Genomic DNA, 21521 nt, shown 5'->3' on the forward strand with positions numbered 1-21521 from the left:
ATTCCTAATTAGGTTTCCTGTCATTGTTAATTAGCACTGATTTAGAATAGTTTTTTTTTCCCTTGAATTTTTACTAGCTAGCCTAATATCGAAGCTATGCAGATTGATTTGTTACGCCATTGGCATACTTTTTCATCCATAGATTTCGAAAACAACAAACCACAGCTGTTTCAATGCCTAAGTTAGAGAATTCAGTGCTGATATTATGACTAGTCAGGGAACGTTCAGAAAATGTGCCAAAAATACTACCATTCAAAAATTGAATTAAATTGATCAAAAGTGAAAGTAAAGATATTTATGTTGTTATAATGTTACAAAAGTACAAATATAACAATAAAAATGTTTCTTGAGCACCAAATCAGCATATTAGAATCAATATTGATTCTTAAATCCCAAAATAGATGTTTTAGTCTACACAGTTTCAGTTGATGCGTGAATAAAACATTACTAGACCTTATATATAGCATGCCAACTCCGTTTTCTTGCTTTTAACAAGAAACAATTTCTTATCTTTCAAATTTCAGTTTTATCGGGGAATTCAATCAATAAATGCCATTTTGATGCTTTTTGAGGTGGCACGACACTCTATAGGTGCCTCAATTAAAAAAGCAGCATGAAACGAAGTGAACACGATCATCCCTTCCTTTTTACTACTAGTTATAACACAAAATAAATATCAATGAACATCTCGTCTCATGTAATCACCCAGTCTGGCTTTCAGCCACAGAAAGACGTCAATAAAATAGTTTTAAACAGTATGTCACATAGCATGTCATTTAGCTCAGAGCATTTTGTTAAAATTCTGCACTATATTGGCCTGTAAATTGATTGTATTTTACTTAACCTGTTAGTGATGGCTTAATTATTGAATGTTTAATTAAATCTGTCATGAAACCAAGTTATGACAGCTGCTGTGTAAATGATTGTATTTCAACAACTGGAAGAGAAAAATAATTTCATAATTACCTTTAGAAGTTACAGTAAAAGCTGTCCTATGTGCAATTTACATTTTATATATACAGTGGTGTGAAAAAGTGTTGGCCCCCTTCCTGATTTCTTATTTTTTTGCATGTTTGTCACACTTTAATGTTTCAGATCATCAAACAAATTTTCATTTTATAATTATATATCTTTTTTATTATTATTTAATAGGCTATTGTAACAGCTCTTAGTTCGGGAAGAAAGAGGCGGGAACCGGCGAACATTTAAACAATTTAATAACAAAATAAACACAAAACTGAAAATAGCGCGACAGCCCCTCACTATATTTTAAACTAACTTATTCCTGGGATGGCAAAGCTGAATCATTCTAATATGCTGATTTGTAGTGTTGGGGAGTAACTAGTTACATGTAACTTAATTACAAAATAAAAGTAATTGTAATCAGTTACAGTTACTAAGAAAAAATGTGTAATTAAAGGTGCTGTATGTAGGATTGACACCGAGTGGTTGAACTAGGTATTGCAGTCCAAATTCAAAATGTTGGAGAGGGTTTTTTTCACCCGGCCCCTCCTCCTCAGACTTGACGCACTCGCAGGTTGCCAGATTGACGACACCAACAGGAACGAGTGTATTTGACGATGAATGAAATGAAATGCGCTGTGTTTTCCGCCAACTGGCAACCCGGGGTGCCGAAATGCAATTGGGTAAACTGGCAGTGGGCGGGTTTCACAAACCAAAACCGAGACCGACATTCCGGCCCGGAACGCACATTTTCAAAGAAGAATAATTGACTGTAGTATTGTTTTTCAGATAAACAAGTATGTTAACTTAGCATGTTTCTTAAATATCTGCAAACATATGATGATATTTTTATGCTTTAGTAGAGTCAAAAACTTACATACAGCACCTTTAAATTACAGTTACTTATGAAAATATTAAGGATTACAAAGGGGGTTACATCTGATTTTTTTCACACACACTCCCACATACAGATATAATTGAGTTCTTTCATAAATTGCAGTGACTGCTCTAAAATTTGAAACACCAATGTTTCAGAAGTTTATAACATGCTTATCCGATAGGGTTTATGTATATGCTTTATTTTTTAAAGATTTTTTTTTTCTAAGGCATTGTTAGATTCCAGTGTTTCCTGTCATAGCTATGCAAATATTTGATTTCAAAAACAGTATCATAGCTATTAAACTATTTCTTGTTATGATTTTAAATATGTATTTAACCACAGAATGATTTTAAAGTAAGTCTGATTTTGTGGTGGCTGTGCTTCAAAGGGGACATCGGATGTCCATTTTCCACAAGTTGGTATGATTCTTTAGGGTATTATTGAAATGGTCTCAGTGGTCGTGTAAAACAACACCCTTTTTACCTTGTCAAAAACAGCTCTGTTCACAGCGACTCGTTTCGGTGCATATCTCTTTACATGCTAATGAGCTTTGCTCACCCCGCCCTTCTCTTCTGTGGAAGAGCAAACACGATTCGCAAATCATAAAAAGTAAAAATTGTGTTGGCACCGATAGCCTTGTGGGCAGTGCGCCGACATACAGCGCCATTGCGCTTTGGATGTCCCGTGTTCAAATCCTGACTCGAGGACCTATCCTGATCCCGCCCCCCTGCTCTCTCTCTCTCTCCCACTTCAATTCCTGTCATGTCTGATCTGTCCTATCACAATAAAGGCAAAAATGCCATAAATAAATAAAAAGTGTGAGACTTACTACTTCTGGAGGTGCAGCTGGATTATGAACAATGGGTACTAATCCATCCTTGAGTTTTAACTTTTTAACAAAACCTGCCTTGAATTGTCCCTCATTCAGAAAGCAGTCTGGGGTAAAATGATTTGAGCAGCCAGACATAAACAAATTTAGTGAAAGTGAAGTGAAGTGATGTGTGGCCAAGTATGGTGACCCATACTCGGAATTAGTGCTCTGCATTTAACCCATCCAAGTGCACACACACAGCAGAGAACACACACACACCAACAAAGTTGGGGGTTTGGTGCCTTGCTCAAGGGTCTCACCTCAGTCGTGGTATTGAAGGTGGAAGAGAGCACTGGTATTCACTCCAAAATCAAAATGGTTTGATAATTGAGACTGTTTAGGTTTTTGGGGGATTAAAAAAAAGGACTGAATTATCATTGTGTCCACACACTGCTAAGACACATTTATTTGCAAATGAAGATATTTTGCATCCAATGTCTCCTTTAAAATTAAAATATTATAATCTTAATTCAAGTGATGAAGGATTTCGAAAGTCTGACAGTTATCAGTGTTGAGCACATATTGTAAGTTTAACCCTGCCTGGTTTACATGTTTGAAAATGATTAACAGTTAAAAACATTAGAAATTTAGAAAAGTAATCAATTACATTACTTTAATAAAGTAATTGAAAAGGTTGTCACAATACCAGAGTTTTAGATGCCGATACACATGCGTGCATTTTCATAATTCTCGATATCACAAATATGCTTTTGTACACACAAATGTTAGATATTAGCAATTTAAAAAAATAAAATGGCAAGTAACTTTTAAGTATTGCACAATTAAGGAAATAACTTTTACAAGTAATCAAGTTTTCTCAAGTTCTTTATGTAAACAGTCAGGAGAAATGGAGGAAAAACAAAATTATAAGCAATACAATCTGTTTGGCTGCATTTAAAAATGCAATTTCTCCGTCTTGATCTAATTGGCTTCATTTACAGGAACGGATAGTAAAATCAAGTGTTTGTAAGCAGCCATCTTGCAGTCAGACCAGTATTGTTTTCATATGGACTCTTGTGTCAAAGTACTGCACTTGACAACCCTATTCTTTAGTTTGGCAGTGGTCTGTAAAATCACACCAGCGTTTCCTGTTCTTCCTTTGATATGGTGAGGAATGAACGTTCAGGGTCAGTGTGTCTCCACGTTCTCACTAGTTCTGCTTTATCAGTGAGCACAGGTGCGTCCCTGTGGCCTATTTCATCACAATGCTGAAAGCCTGTTCTCCATCTATCTCTCGTCCCTGTCATCTCATGCCATCCATCTCATCTTTTCAACCAGCCCCTCATTTTCATCTGAATGGCTGCGGTATGACTACACTGTTTATCATTTCCAGACATGCCCTTGACAACTAAATGTTGGTGCCGACCATCACGGAGATGTGTTTTCTGGCATGTTTTAGCTTACTGGTATTGTTAAGCTTGTATTTTTTATTTTTTTATTTTTGCAAGTAGAATTTCCCCCCTCTTTTTTCTTTTGATATGATGTGTCACAATGTCAAGGCTGATTCAGTGTGACTGAACACAGAGACTTCAGTGTCTTATTGAAAAGAGCTGCAACAGGATCCGCCGCTGATAAATTCTGCTTCCATTCAGCCTGGCCGCCTATTCATCCCTGTTGTGTTATGAGCACAATGGCCCCATGTTACCGTATATCTATCCTATTAAAAAGATGCCTGCTCAGCCTTAGAGGAATCAATTATTTCTCAGCTGTCTGTCACACCGCTGTACATGTCTGGCAGACAAACTCGGGCATTTATGCAGAATTAATTAATTATAGAGAAACGCACCAGCCAGCAGAAGCACACTTATGTCGGCAGATCTCTGTTGCATTCTTTATCAGACTGAAGAAGTTGGAAAAGGTGAGTTTTGGGCCTGTTTTACATCATGCTAAATAAAAAAAAAATACAGTGTAAGTGCAACAGCTGCTTTCACACTGACTGTGTTAATACTGTGCAACACAACTGCAGTCATGTTTGGAAAATAAAGTGAGGACTAGATTGTGATAACGTGATTATCATGAAAGCTATACTACTTTTAATTAAAGAAATTGATACTTTTATTCCACAAATGTTGGTGCCGACCATCACGGAGATGTGTTTTCTGGCACGTTTTAGCTTACTGGTATTGTTAAGCTTGTATTTTTTATTTATTTATTTATTTTTGCAAGTAGAATTTCCCCCCTCTTTTTCTTTTGATATGATGTGTCACAATGTCAAGGCTGATTCAGTGTGACTGAACACAGAGACTTCAGTGTCTTATTGAAAAGAGCTGCAACAGGATCCGCCGCTGATAAATTCTGCTTCCATTCCGCCTGGCCGCCTATTCATCCCTGTTGTGTTATGAGCACAATGGCCCCATGTTACCGTATATCTGTCCTATTAAAAAGATGCCTGCTCAGCCTTAGAGGAATCAATTATTTCTCAGCTGTCTGTCACACCGCTGTACATGTCTGGCAGACAAACTCGGGCATTTATGCAGAATTAATTAATTATGGAGAAACGCACCAGCCAGCAGAAGCACACTTATGTTGGCAGATCTCTGTTGCATTCTTTATCAGACTGAAGAAGTTGGAAAAGGTGAGTTTTGGGCCTGTTTTACATCATGCTAAATAAAAAAAAAATACAGTGTAAGTGCAACAGCTGCTTTCACACTGACTGTGTTAATACTGTGCAACACAACTGCAGTCATGTTTGGAAAATAAAGTGAGGACTAGATTGTGATAACGTGATTATCATGAAAGCTATACTACTTTTAATTAAAGAAATTGATACTTTTATTCCACAAGGCTGCATTAAAATTGATTTAATGCCAGTGAGGACATCTAATATGTTAAGCAACACATCTGTTTTCAACACTGATAGTATAAAAAAATGTTTTTTGAGCACCAAATCAGCATATTAGAATGATTTATGAAGGATCATGTGACACTGAAGACTGGAGAAAAAGATGCTGAAAAATTCAGGTTTTAAAAAAAACGGTATAAATAAAATTTTAAAACATTTAAAAATAGAAAACGGTGTCATGAAAGCTATACTACTTTTAATTAAAGAAATTGATACTTTTATTCCACAAGGCTGCATTAAAATTGATTTAATGCCAGTGAGGACATCTAATATGTTAAGCAACACATCTGTTTTCAACACTGATAGTATAAAAAATGTTTCTTGAGCACCAAATCAGCATATTAGAATGATTTATGAAGGATCATGTGACACTGAAGACTGGAGAAAAAGATGCTGAAAAATTCAGGTTTTAAAAAAAACGGTATAAATAAAATTTTAAAACATTTAAAAATAGAAAACGGTTTAAACTGTATTAGATTTCACAATGTTTATAGTATTTATCATCAAAAAAAAATGTTGGGAGCATTAGAGACTTTTCAAAAAAATTAAAAAAGGGGGGAAAATTAAATGTCATTACCAGCATTAAAAATGTCTTTACTGTCCTTTTTTCTTACTGTCTAATTTGCAGACATTTCTTTCCACATAGATAATCAGATCACATTTTTATGTTAGATAATCAAACTTTCCAAAAATGTTGAACTTGTATTGGGGGGGGGGTTTCACAAACAATTACAAAGAAATGTCAAGAAACACATTGAATTAAATGTGAAATTTTGAAGTAGAAAAAGTAAAATAGTATTTTTAAATAGTTAAACATATTCCAACAATCTTTGTTTACAACTTCAAAAACAAAAAAGGTATTAACAGTGCATTTAGTCCAAATACACAGCAATAAATTTAACTTAACTTAACTTAAAATTAGTTCATTGAAATAGTTAATTGAAACTAAAAATTGGAGTTAATTCGACGACAGATTGGTTTAATCAACAGAAACTCAAATTATGTCTAAACAACATGAATTATCTAAGCTGATTTGACATTATTTTTAAATAGTTAAACATATTCCAACAATCTTTGTTTACAACTTCAAAAACAAAAAAGGTATTAACAGTGCATTTAGTCCAAATACACAGCAATAAATTTAACTTAACTTAAAATTAGTTCATTGAAATAGTTAAGTGAAACTAAAAATTTGAGTTAATTCGAAGACAGATTGGTTTAATCAACAGAAGCTCAAATTATGTCTAAACAACATGAATTATCTAAGCTGATTTGACAAAAATAAAAAAGTTGTGATAAATCATGAATTTTTTACAGTGTGAACTCTAAAATCAGCTGGTATTGTGCCAAGATAAATACACACTGCATCGTGGCTTTACACTCGTATGTAGATGTTCTAGTGGCAGCAGTTAGAGATCCGTGTGTTTTGTGTCTGGATTGTATGACTACACAAACCTAGATGTGAGCAGGCTGCTCTGTTACTACAGCATGTCTTGTATTGCGGCCAAAGGGAAGCCGGCGCAGAGCAGCCGTTGACTGGAGCTCTGGGTGTAATATACTGACTGCGTTCATATGAGAGATCGCTCTCTCGCACTCAGGTTTTCCAATCCAACCCAACCTTGGGGAAATATCACAGGTTTCATTATTCATTTAGCGCAGCCCTCTTCTCTCTGTACATATCTTGAATACATCATTTTACAGTGTTTTCCCTAAAGATACAAAATATCTTATGTGAAGAGAGATGAGTTCCTTTCCATCATGCTCATAAAGGCTGCTCTCGGAGTACACTGTTTGATTAAACAGTTCTCCACAAGGTTTTGTTGCCATTTTTTTAAATTGCCAAGCATTTCTAATTTGGAACAATTACAAATGCTGTTGAATTGACTTGTAGTTGACAGTAGGGTTGGGCCATATGGCAAAATATCTTATCGATAATCGCCTTAAAAAAATTGCAATATCGGATAAGTTCTGGGGTCTCATGGTTTGGTTCGATTACGATCATCATGTCATCGATTCGGTTCAATTCAATATCACAATGCATCACAATGCATTGATGCACTGCATCCTCAATTTTCAATATTACTTCACATGTATACAATTTTGTCAATAAATACAAGCAGTCAGATCTATGAACTGTACCTGACGTGGTTTCTCAAATTAGTGGTATTACCCCCTGCATATTTTATTGTGCGTGACATGATTTACACACAGCGTGTGTCTTCTCCATTTCGTGCTTACCAGGTTGTTCATAAAAGCCCGAAATGTGCCCAGATGTCAGCTTTTAAAGTAGTTGGAGCATTTTTAATTACTCACACTCGTGTCTCACCTCCCTCCGCCATTAGGTGCGTTCGACTTGAAGCGGTGCTGTGCAGAATGATCAGTGTATGACATCAACCGCGAGAGTGATTCAAAAGTATATGTATCCATCTGCTCTCTTATCGCTCTCGCGGTACTTGATGTCATACACTGATCATGCTTCAAGTCGAATGTGCCTAATGTATGCTACCGCGACAAAGCATGTATGTGACAAATGACGTTAGAAAAGCATCATTACATTATAATCGGTTATGGTCTATTACTGAACCGATACCGAACTAATTTGCATTCTTCAACAAACCTTAATTTGTGTGACCAGATTTGAAGTTGAAATTAAGTCTAATTTGCATGCAGCACCTTTGCTGATAGTTTAGCCATATTTTCATGTCTCCATACTACACTTTCTGTGCTCCCTCTGCATGAGCTTTGGTCCTCACGGTGGAGTAAATGTCAACCTTTGTCAAAGCTGTCTCGAGCTTTAGGGCTTTGCTTTCATAGCTTTTGCTTGAACCTTTCTGTCCGCTTGTCTCCATACTGGATCTTACTGATCTCTGGGTGAGCGAAGCAGGTTTTGGAGGGCTTTGAAAGGGTCAGGTGGCTCTCTGCAGCTGTGTGCTCCATTCCCTGTAGTCCTAACAGTAATCTAGGTAAAAGCTCATGAGGTTCTCAAGTCACCATCCACTGACAAGGCAATTTATCTCATTTAGTGGACGTCTAGCACTCGACCAGCAGTCGCTTTTTGTCTTGCACACGCTCATACACACTTGCACTTACACCTTGAAGTGGCACAGGACAGGACATTTTTGAGCAACCTTCAAGTTATAGAGTCTGCTTGACCTTCTTTTACTTCTCTCTCCAGTGTTATTTTTCACACTTAATAAAAAAATATTATTATTATTATTATATAAAATAAAATAAGTTTTATAGTCTGCTTGACCTTTTACTTCTCTCCATCGTTACTTTTCACACTTAATAAAAATAGTATTATTATTATTATTACTGCTACTAATACTAATACTATATAATAATACTATTTTTACATCAACATCATTTACATTAATAATAATAATAATAATAATGTATTCGCATTAGTAGCATTATTAATAACAGTTATTAACATTTAATAATTTATTGATGATGATGATTATTATTAATTTACTAAATAAACGTTAAACAGAATAAATATATTATTATATAAAATAAAATAAGTTTTATAGTCTGCTTGACCTTTTACTTCTCTCCATCGTTACTTTTCACACTTAATAAAAATAGTATTATTATTATTATTACTGCTACTAATACTAATACTATATAATAATACTATTTTTACATCAACATCATTTACATTAATAATAATAATAATAATGTATTCGCATTAGTAGCATTATTAATAACAGTTATTAACATTTAATAATTTATTGATGATGATGATTATTATTAATTTACTAAATAAACGTTAAACAGAATAAATATATATTATTAAATATGATAATAAGTATTAGCACAAAATATAAATAATACTGTTATTGCTAAATAGTCATTATAAAGAGTTTTACGTGGGCGAGCGTAAATTAATTATGCTTAATTTTGTAATTTGTTAAAAATATACATTGCTGTCATTATTATTATTATTATTATTATTGTCAAATGCATGTGAAAAGCTAAGCCAAAGCTGCTATTATTACTATTATCATTAATATTTATTTTATTTATTGAAAAAAATTTTTTATTTAATTTATTTATTATTAGATGTAAAGTATGATAATAAATAACAGCACAAAGGTATAATGCTATAAATGTGTTTTTTAAATGAATAATTATTAGTTTTTGCTAAAGCATCGCGGTATTGAGTTTTGCATGGGCAAGCACAATCTTAATGTAATGCTTAAATTTGGCATTTGTCAAATTAACCTAATCAGACAGTACAAACTCTCTACTCCACTGAAAAATTAAAGTCAACCACATAAACATCTGCAGCATGCTGTGGTCATCAGTTCTCATTCATATTAAAGGCTGACTGTTTTTGATATATTGAACATTGTCATGACTTTATTTGAAAATGTCTAGCAGGGCTGCTCTGTTTCGTTTTGTTTACTCCGAGGCGCAGGGGTTTTATTACAGGCATTGATCAAAGTGATGGCACGCTTTGAGTGATCGGCTCTCCCATAATCTCCGATTGTGCTCATGCTGATGGCGTCATATTCTGGAATGACTGTCCACAGGCTCAAATGTTCTTTTAAACCTGCCTACATGCAGCACTGAATGTGGCAAATGCTGGCGGCATCCAACCAGACAACCTGTTAAGTGAATTCACATAGACGAGATAACAGCTCACCTTGTGTTTGAAGAGCAAGGGCAAGCGCACAGACGTCATCTAGGCCGTCGAGGCGCTGGGGAAAACTCTATGGAGCGATGCGCGTTTCGATGTGTTGACCTCATCCTTGATATGCATACAGAATGAAGCACGTCCTCGTTTAGAGCCGTACAGCGGGAATTATGATCAGTAGTGTGTTTAGATGATACTGACTCTTCGTTGGATGCATCATGCCTCTGATCTCCCATGATTTAATCCCAGTTGTATGATTGTTGTTTTACTGCTGCACACCAGCAGCTTTGGTAAATTTTGACAAGTCATTGCATTGCAGTTTGATTTCTGCCTGTCACGCAGCGATCTGGCCATGCTCAGGGGACCTTTGCTTTGTGGGCTTTCTGACTCACAGGATGAATTACAAGAGGGATGAGTAAATCTGGCCCTCTGAGACAGATCTGCTCACCTCCTTCGCCAAAGTAACCCTTCAAAGATGAAGAAGAGCTAAACCCTGCACAACAAATATTGTATATCTTCAGTATTTGTTTAATTGGGACATAACGTAGAAAGCTGTCCATTTAAAAATTAAAGACTTAAAGGTGTAGTCACATAAACTGCCTGTCAGGAATAGTCGAAAAGGATGCAGAACTCATTTTTGAGGCAGGAATCCTGGGCCAACATTACAAGTGGATCTTGATATGCTTAATTAGTGCTGTGTTGTGAGTGTATCTTATGTTTATGTAAAAAAACAAAACAAAAAAAAAACTTGTGTTTTGATGACAAATTTTGGTTTAATATGAGAGATTTGTGGTAATTTAAATGTTTTCTATTTTGTTAACATTTTATCAAAGGTTTTATTGTAATGTGAATTATTTGTGACTCTTGGACAAATCATTAAGACTTTTTTATACTGAACTTGTATATTTTTTTAGACAGAAATATGTTGGTATAGCTAGTTGTGTTAATTGTGGCAGGCCAAAAATGTCACCATAGCCAGTTAAAATCTGAAAAATTATTTTCATTGAAGCATTTTATTTCAATATTATTTCATTTTGATTATATATTATGTAATTATTTTCTTATTTAAATACATTATATTTAAATCGGGTGTGCCTCACACATCCTGGAAAGTGAAGCTGCGGGCTCGTTGATCGCCCCCTAGTGGCTGGCTGCAGTACAGGTCATAAACCCCGCCCTCTCCATGTAAACGAATGGGACTTGAGTCAAAATAAAAAATAAATTACACTTCCAATACAATTTTCCGAAAGATGGTTTTGGCCATTTAAGGTAGTTGTTATCACAATGATATATGTTCAATTGTTTGTTTTTTTGTGATAAGTTTGATTTCAGCTAGTAATTTGATGCTGTAAAAACGGGGCGTGTCGTTATGGTTGATTGGGTCTGCGGGAGTTTGATACTGTGGCTCCACCTCACGACACTACTGCACAGACTCTGGCTCCAACCGAATCTCTACTGTGCAGACTCTGGCTCCAAACGAATCTCTACTGCACAGACTCTGGCTCCAACCGAATCTCTACTGTGCAGACTCTGGCTCCAAACGAATCTCTACTGCACAGACTCTGGCTCCAACCGAATCTCTACTGTGCAGACTCTGGCTCCAAACGAATCTCTACTGCACAGATTCTGGCTCCAAATTACGTAATTTACTCAAGATGGCAGCGGCTATAGTGAGATGCTTTGGCTTCACTTTTCTATAGTGGAAGGAATAGGAGACGCGTCGTCCATCTTTTTTTACAGTCTATGATTTAAATATTAACATTACCATCCAAATTTTGGGTCGGTAAGTAATTAAAAATAATGTATGTATGTATGTATATATATATATGTATATATATATGTATATGTGCTGAATATGTTTGTGAATTTTTATTTTGACAATTATTTGATGAATAGACGGTTCAAAAAAGCAGCATGTATATGAAACAGAATTTTTTGTAACATTATGCATGTCTTGTTACTTTTGATCAGTTTAATGCATCCATGCTGATTAAAAGTATTAACTTCTTTAATAAACAATCTTACTGCCCCCAAACTTTTGAGTGGTAGTGATAACAATGTATTTATTTTTATTTCAAGAATTGAACACAAGTGTTGAACATGGCCCCTTTACGTATCACTTAAACAAAAATTCTGTTTCTGGATAAAAGAGCTAAAGCCAGTTTAGTCCGCTTTGGCTCAGTGCGATATCATCTCAGCAGCCAGCAGATATGCAGCATATTTGCTGGTTGAGGGATTCGTAGCGGCTCCCTGATGGTTTGAAATGTCAGAGGAGTGGAATGAAGGGCCAGGTAGCAGACAGAAGATGACAGGCAGGCAGCAGGTTTACAGTGGGCCGCGTGCCCTCGTCTTATCTGCTGTTATCAGCCGTCTCCTGGATCCTGCCCTCAGCAGAATATCAATGCCTCTCTTTCTATCAGTCGACTCCGTGTATCATGCAAATATGACGGATAAAATAAATATGGTGAGTTTATGGGAAGGCAGAGGCAGCCAGAGGTTACACGGCTCTGCCACTGCTGTGTACGGATGAGGTTAGACTAACCTCTTTGTGTCTGTCTGTCTTTCTTTTACTTCAGGTGTTCAGGAGAAAAGCTGTTGAACTAGGAGAGAAGCTGTTGCCGGCTTTTAAGACCCCGACTGGCATCCCTTGGGCTCTTCTCAACCTAAAGAGGTCAGTGGCACACAAACAAACACATTTCCGCATGAACTCCCGAGGCTTTCTTCAGCCAAGCAGGTCAGATCTCTCCACTGCATGTCTTATTGACTCGCAAGCACTGTATCTGAATCCTCAAACCCAGCAGCGGCTCTCTGTCACCTGTGCACTCGGCTCTCCGAGATATGATAATGAATAAACAGTTTGGTGGGATTATTTTGTTGCAGAAGCCATTTTCTGCTCGATTCTTTGACTGCTTAAATGCTGCTTGCTTTGTTGTTATTTATGCCGTTGTACATTTTTTTTTTGTAATTTGACGTATTTCAGCTACCTTGGTCTCAGAAATATCAAATAAAGAGAAAGAATTAAAGAGATAGTTCACCCAAAAATGAAAATTTGCTGTTAATTTACTCACCCTCAGGCCATCTAAGATGTAAGTGGATTTCTTCTTCTTCAGTATAACAGTTTAGCTGAAACCGTGGTCCTTGGTGATTCATAAAATGCAAATCAGCGGCTATTGTCACTTAAGAGCATATAAAAAAGTATATACAGGCTGGACAAAATTAATAGTTGTGACTAGGGCTGCTCGATTATGGCAAAAATCATAATCATGATTATTTTTGGTCAATATTGTAATCACGATTATTTAACATGATTATTAGTGGGTCATATGAACACAATTTTATATTAGTGAAAAGTCCTCAAAAATGATTGAAAATAATTAAACTGTCAGTAATACAATAAAAACAAAAAAGCAAAGGTAGAAAAAAAGATACAAATGAAACAAACAGTGCTTTTTTTATGCAAGTCTAAAGTATTCAGCTAACAGCATACACCAGAAATTGAATAATCAAATGTAAAATAAAACAGCATAGTCTTCACTGTAAGAATTAAACTTGCTTTGTTTCTTATTAAAGGTCCCATGACATGCTGCTTTTTGGATGCATTTATATAGGCCTAAGTAGTCCCTAGTACTGTATCTGAAGTCTCTTTCCCGAAATTCAGCCGTGGTGCAGAATTTCAGCCACTACGAGCCAGTCCCACAATGAGCTTTCCTTAGGATGTGCCATTTCTGTGTCTGTAGCTTTAAATGCTAATGAGGAGGAGAGAGGCGGGGCAACTGCCATGCTTCGCTCGTTTGCAAGCCATGCTGTCTCTCGAGGGAAAAAAATATTGCGCTCGCCTCGCACGGTAGTAGCTCATTTTCTCATGGGCGGGGCAAATTCTCTGGGCGGGCAAAGCAGAGAAAGGGGAGGTAACCTTTCCCCGTATGACGACATAAAGGGAAGATTCCAGATTGGGCCATCTGAGCTTTCATTTTCTCAAAGGCGAAGCAGGATACCCAGGGCTCGGTTTACACCTATCGCCATTTCTAGCCACTGGGGGACCATAGGCAGGCTAGGGGAACTCATATTAATGTTAAAAAACCTCATAAAGTGAAATTTTCATGCCAAGGGACCTTTAAAGTTACAAAAATCCTTCAGTCAAGAGCAGTGTGTGATTTTCTGTCTTTTGTGGTTTGATATGGCATAAGGAATATTACCCTCTGTCTCTTTAAGAGCTGCACGGATCCAATATACTGTTGCACACGTATTTTCATTCTCAACTGTTTACGTTCACTTAAGCCATAACTGACGATTGTTTATATGAATAATCCCCAAGCACCGCATTGACACATTTTTGCATGTATTTGACCATTTAGGCAGGCAGTTTAAGTTAAAAGTTTACTTTACATGTCCGTGTTCTGCCCCGAGTCGGAGCGCATACACAGAACAGCCCAAGTTCTTTTTTTCGCGCTTGTTAAAATGCACACAAATCTAATAAACGTTAATAAATCATGATTTAAACAATCAATAAACATGATTTTACTGATTTGCACATTAAGTTTGGGCTTTTATGGAGGAGAGAAACCGCACCGCTGGAAAGGGGAAGAATAGGGCACAATAATCGTTTGATCTCGATTATTAAAAGTATTCATATTCGTTGGAAGCCGAAATCGAAACTGTATTTTGATTAATTGCACAGCCCTAGCTGTGGCTCCTGAAGATATCTTGAGGTCTTATGAAGCTAAACAATCAGTCTGTGCAAGTAACTGAACAATATTTACAACATTATTACCTGTAAAGCAGATTCATATATTCATATAATCTAAAATATTGATATATGGGTATGCATTCATGTTTGTTTCTTCATAATCAAACACAGATTTTGGCAGTGCACGTGAGGTTTTAATCATAAACAAGTACATTTCAAGGCAGATGTTTATGTAGTTAGATAAACACTAGTTTTGAGTGATTTGACTGTATATACCATTTTCGCGGTCAATGAGTAAAGATTTTTCTATAATGCATCACGGTAGATGCTGTAAGTCAAGACGTGGAGTTTAGTGGTTTGCAGCTGCCACATTAATATATGTGTGTCATATATTCAATAGATATGCATCATGGTTGTGTGTATTTTGGCAGTTTTCTAGTGGCTTCAAACATAGCTCATACAGTAAGAATTGAGTTTGAGCTGTCTGTTTTATAATGTTATTTACAGAACATTAAGCCTGACATGAAATAATAGTCAGAAAAATCTAATTTTTTGAAATGGAACAGTTTATTGAATCTTTAGACAATCTTTAAAAAAAATCTAATATTTAATGTATCAAATATCATATTTGGTATGTCAGGGTTATGTTTCATATAGAATGATAAATGAGGGAAAAAAGGGCCCAAAGTAAGTAAAATATACAATTTGTTGCAGTTTTTGATATTTCTATCAAAAAGTAAAATGAAATTGATACATTGTACTGTACGTCAATGAGATGTTTATATTAATATATCAGATTACTGACATAAAATGCTTATAAATATCAGATGTCACTATATTTCTCATTAATATAAGTAAGGTAAAATGTAAACGTAGTTTTATGATCAAAACTCTGTAGTTTCATATAATGCATTGCAATACAATACAATAATGATTAAGAGATGAAGAAATAAATGTCCCTCAAAAGACTTATTTGTTATATTGGATACATTTGAACAGGATTTTCTAAACTTAAGTAACTTAAGTTTAAGTCCAGTAAATGTTCATCTTGACATATTACTATACATGTACTTTATAAAAAACAGAAAATATTTTACAGCAAATCCACACATGTACCATGACCTGAAGGTATAATCAAATTATGAGAAACATTTTTTGCACAACAGGTTTTACAGCAAATTTTGATCATGCTGATAATTTCGAGGTCTTAGAAATGTACGTATCAAATATCATACAGTAGGGTTTGTGCTAATGCCATACTTATCTCTCATTATAAATCTTATCTTTCCAATTGCAACCATTGCTATTCATTTAAAAATAGAAAAAAATCAAATAAGATCAAATAGATTTCATTTGTGGTGTGTTTGATTCACTGTATTATCCAAAGTTGTTACTTTACAGCAAAATATTGGGATAATAGACCATGACCATAATCTAAAATTACATATAGATTATGTGGTCACGCAGCCCATTCCTGTTTCATACACTTCTAACAGAGTCAGATATCCCAGATGTCCTGGTCTGTGATGGATGTCTGGCCACCCCAATTTCTTCAATCGTAGGCATGCAGGAAATCAGTGCAGAGATCCTGAGAAAGACAAGCTGTCAGAGGATTTGATTGGATGAGTTATCCCTCGACTGACAGAATACACAACACTTGTCTTTTTGCAGTCGGCCACAGCTGGCGAGGACAATGCAGAACGAGTGGGCGGCACATGGCAGAGAGCAGAAACACACTTCAGTGTTTATCAAAGCTTTTCATATTAGCTTGAGTGTCCGGGGTGTGTTTCCTTGTTTAAACTGCAGTAGAACTGGAGTGAAGTGCTCTGACAAATGCTCTAAATGGAGCGGCCGAGCATTTTATAACGAGGAGCGGCTAATAACATAGCTACAGGACAAATGGTCTTCACTTCCTGTCAGTAAATATAGCTTTCCACCATATCTGCACTTAGCACAAGTGCTCCTATCACTTCTAGCGAAGGCGCTTTCCTCCCTCCATGTGGGTCACCTACATCGTTAATTCTGCTCACATTGCTAATGCTGTTTGCTTCCACGCTATTGTTCGCTTTGGCTCGAGGCACCTGTGGTGCCACCACCGTACGCCGGTAATTCGTGTCGCAGAACCTTCTCAGGCTGAATGTGGTTATGTAAGTGTATTCATCTAGTGGGCAGGCATATCCTAATGCATCTTCATGAAATGTGCACTGTTGAAGGCATTTTAAAGAAGGACAATGTTTTATTTTGTAAAAGGATTCTCTGGTTTTTATGGGCGTTTTATATGCATATAATCATATAAATAAACATGTTTATTTTTTTTAGTTTCCATACTGCATTTATTTTTGTTAAATTTATAAATGAATAAATTATTTATTTTAATTTTGTATGATAGAAATATATGTAAGATATGTATATAAGTATATATATATTTTTCCATTTAAAGTTTCCATTTAATTATAACCATGTTATATGCATATTTTTGCATAGTTTTATACTCTGTTAGTAATTATATTTATAAATGAACAAATTGTCATTTTTATTTTATGTAATAGAAATACATGCAAGTTATATATTAAATATTTTTATATACTACAAATTTTATTTCTATACATTTTCCATTTTAAATGTAGTTAGTTCTTTCTATTTTAATGTGATTCAATTTAATTATCATCACATTTTATGAAGTTTCGTTTTTACCATTTTTATAGGTTTACAATTTCCATACGCTGTTTATGTTAGTAATTATATTTATAAATTAAATAGTCATTTATATTTTTATCGTAAATAATAGAAATATATATAAGAGTTTATTGTTTCCATTTAATGATCAAAAAAATATATATTTTGTAAATCTTGTTTACAATTTCCATACTGATTTTTAATGCAATATCCCTAAATTTGCTAAAACAAACTAACAAGCAAAACGCATAGAAATGTCATAACATTTCATAACATTCTGGATCCCAAACATTTACATGAGCTTTTTTATTTTTTATTTTTTATTTTTTTTTTAAACCGTTTGTGCAGTTGCAGTTTGAGTTTTCAGTTGCCAGTATGGAAATGGTTAAAACTGACATGCTAGCATAGTCACTAATGATAACCAATCCAAGATAATTACAAAACCTCAGCCATAAAGAGGTGAAACATCGGGTAGCTGCATGGGGCTTTTAAACACTCAGTGACGAGCTGTTGTTTGTTCTGAGGGGTCCTCGGCGGTGCCATCATCCTTGATTTAGCCTTGAGTTCTTGTGTGTTGAAAGCTCCGGAGAGGAGATCATAATCATATTCAGTGTTGTTTATCAAAGCTTTTCATATTAGCTTGAGTGTCCGGGGTGTGTTTCCTTGTTTAAACTGCAGTAGAACTGGAGTGAAGTGCTCTGACAAATGCTCTAAATGGAGCGGCCGAGTGTTTTATAACAAGGAGCGGCTAATAACATAGCTACAGGACAAATGGTCTTCACTTCCTGTCAGTAAATATAGCTTTCCACCATATCTGCACTTAGCACAAGTGCTCCTATCACCTCTAGCGAAGGCGCTTTCCTCCCTCCATGTGGGTCACCTACATCGTTAATTCTGTTCACATTGCTAATGCTGTTTGCTTCCACGCTATTGTTCGCTTTGGCTCGAGGCACCTGTGGTGCCACCACCGTACGCCGGTAATTCGTGTCGCAGAACCTTCTCAGGCTGAATGTGGTTATGTAAGTGTATTCATCTAGTGGGCAGGCATATCCTAATGCATCTTCATGAAATGTGCACTGTTGAAGGCATTTTAAAGAAGGACAATGTTTTATTTTGTAAAAGGATTCTCTGGTTTTTATGGGCGTTTTATATGCATATAATCATATAAATAAACATGTTTATTTTTTTTAGTTTCCATACTGCATTTATTTTTGTTAAATTTATAAATGAATAAATTATTTATTTTAATTTTGTATGATAGAAATATATGTAAGATATGTATATAAGTATATATATATTTTTCCATTTAAAGTTTCCATTTAATTATAACCATGTTATATGCATATTTTTGCATAGTTTTATACTCTGTTAGTAATTATATTTATAAATGAACAAATTGTCATTTTTATTTTATGTAATAGAAATACATGCAAGTTATATATTAAATATTTTTATATACTACAAATTTTATTTCTATACATTTTCCATTTTAAATGTAGTTAGTTCTTTCTATTTTAATGTGATTCAATTTAATTATCATCACATTTTATGAAGTTTCGTTTTTACCATTTTTATAGGTTTACAATTTCCATACGCTGTTTATGTTAGTAATTATATTTATAAATTAAATAGTCATTTATATTTTTATCGTAAATAATAGAAATATATATAAGAGTTTATTGTTTCCATTTAATGATCAAAAAAATATATATTTTGTAAATCTTGTTTACAATTTCCATACTGATTTTTAATGCAATATCCCTAAATTTGCTAAAACAAACTAACAAGCAAAACGCATAGAAATGTCATAACATTTCATAACATTCTGGATCCCAAACATTTACATGAGCTTTTTTATTTTTTATTTTTTATTTTTTTTTTAAACCGTTTGTGCAGTTGCAGTTTGAGTTTTCAGTTGCCAGTATGGAAATGGTTAAAACTGACATGCTAGCATAGTCACTAATGATAACCAATCCAAGATAATTACAAAACCTCAGCCATAAAGAGGTGAAACATCGGGTAGCTGCATGGGGCTTTTAAACACTCAGTGACGAGCTGTTGTTTGTTCTGAGGGGTCCTCGGCGGTGCCATCATCCTTGATTTAGCCTTGAGTTCTTGTGTGTTGAAAGCTCCGGAGAGGAGATCATAATCATATTCAGTGTCTGATGAGAGCATGAATCACAGCCATCTTCAGTTTCTGTGCTATGAATTCATATTATCTTCTGAATGCTTTTAATTGAGCAGATCTAGAGACCTCATCGAAGACAGTAAAATGATGCAGCGGTTATGAAAACCCACTTATTAAAAAAAAAAAAAAGGTGGCAAACAGCTCGTAAATCTAAATGAAAAACACTGTATGTTTGGACAGACGTCAGTGTGAGTATTGACCCACTTGCAGTAGCAACCAGCCAAAAGAAATTTGAATTTTTATGTGGGCTTTATTATTATGCCGTCTGTCGGCTGTGTGTCCCCAGTGTTCAGGCAGAAAATTAAAGGCAAAGACAGAAGAGGCCTAATTTTACAGACAACCTTGACCCAGATTTGGCTGGAGCAAGACTGAGGGTCTCTGTGGATGACTTTCCCTTCACACGTCGACTCCTGCTTCTCCTTGCACACGTTTGCTTAAAAGCAGTCTCGCTGCATGAGCATAACATTCACACAGTGTTAACAGTCATAATCTGTAGTCTCTAATTGTGGCATAAAATCCAAATTTTAACATTTAATGCTGCTTAGAAATGCACAAAGCATTTGTTCAATTAACTGCAAGACGACAGGACTCCCGGCGTGTTTGAAATTAAACCAGCAGTAAATGTGTCATCATTTGCTTCTGGTTCTTGATGCAGCCGCTTCCTTTTTCTTCCATTTTCCACTTTGAAGGATTGTTTCGATTGTTTCAATTGTTGAATGCTTGATTACTGCTTTTTAAACACTTGCAGTTCACTCGTGTAAGATACATTCATGAACCAATTCATTCCATGGTATTTGAAAGGGGAATTTAAAACATTGTTTTGTTGAAAGAGGAAGAAGAGATAAAGAAGAGAAAGAAATGGTAGATTAATGGCCAGTTCTTTTCATAGAGGTATTGAACATTTTCTCTTTTTAGTTGATGGTCTGGCTGAATGTATTTGAAAAAAATTGACATTTCTAGGAGCTGCATTCACAAAACATTTTTAATGATAACAATTTCCCGAAGTACTATTTTCTTAACTAAGAAACTAAGTACTATTTTCTAACTTAAGAAGAGTTTTCTTAAAGAATGTTCCTGGAAAAAGAATGCTTTCTTTTTCTTTTTTTCTTGCTTTCTTCCTTCCTTCCTTCTTAATAAAAAATAGTCACCCTCGTGTTTTTCTAAACCCATGTGACTTCCATTTGCAATAGCACAAAAGAAGATCATTTGAATAACTGTTTTATCCATGCAATGAAAATATGTACAGTGTTTCCCCTGCCATTATTTTAGGGGGGGTGGCCCGCCCCCCTTGAAGGTCAAGTTCATTTTATTTAATTATATTTTCCTTCCTTCTTAATAAAAAATAGTCACCCTCGTGTTTTTCTAAACCCATGTGACTTCCATTTGCAATAGCACAAAAGAAGATCATTTGAATAACTGTTTTATCCATGCAATGAAAATATGTACAGTGTTTCCCCTGCCATTATTTTAGGGGGGGCGGCCCGCCCCCCTTGAAGGTCAAGTTCATTTTATTTAATTATATTTTCTCTATAGCGCCAGATCACAATAGAAGTAATTCAAAGTTACCTTTCTTATAGAACATGTCTATACCTTGTTCTTTCATTAAGCAAACTAAATAGCCTTATGTTATTTACACGACGGCATGTCATTTCTGTCGCTACGTTATGATCGCGCTTTCTGCATCGCGCACAGCGGAGTTCCGCCCGATGCGTGCGCTCACACACACACACACACACACACACACACACACACACACACACACACACACACAC

At 35.3% G+C, this 21521-nt stretch overlaps 1 protein-coding gene across 1 annotated transcript in view; it reads left to right on the forward strand.

Moving 5' to 3' along the window:
- The window catches only part of LOC107567287 (mannosyl-oligosaccharide 1,2-alpha-mannosidase IA-like), a 79520-nt gene that overhangs the window by 15710 nt on the left and 42289 nt on the right, over window positions 1-21521 (forward strand). Inside the window, exon 3 of the mRNA XM_016252942.1 lies at window positions 12775-12869. Within this exon, the coding sequence (XP_016108428.1) occupies window positions 12775-12869 (95 nt within the window). The remainder of the gene's footprint in view (window positions 1-12774; window positions 12870-21521) is intronic.

The sequence above is a fragment of the Sinocyclocheilus grahami genome, unplaced genomic scaffold (genome assembly GCF_001515645.1).
Source record: "Sinocyclocheilus grahami isolate Dianchi unplaced genomic scaffold, SAMN03320097.WGS_v1.1 scaffold1141.1, whole genome shotgun sequence".
In the NCBI taxonomy this organism is placed as follows: domain Eukaryota; kingdom Metazoa; phylum Chordata; class Actinopteri; order Cypriniformes; family Cyprinidae; genus Sinocyclocheilus; species Sinocyclocheilus grahami.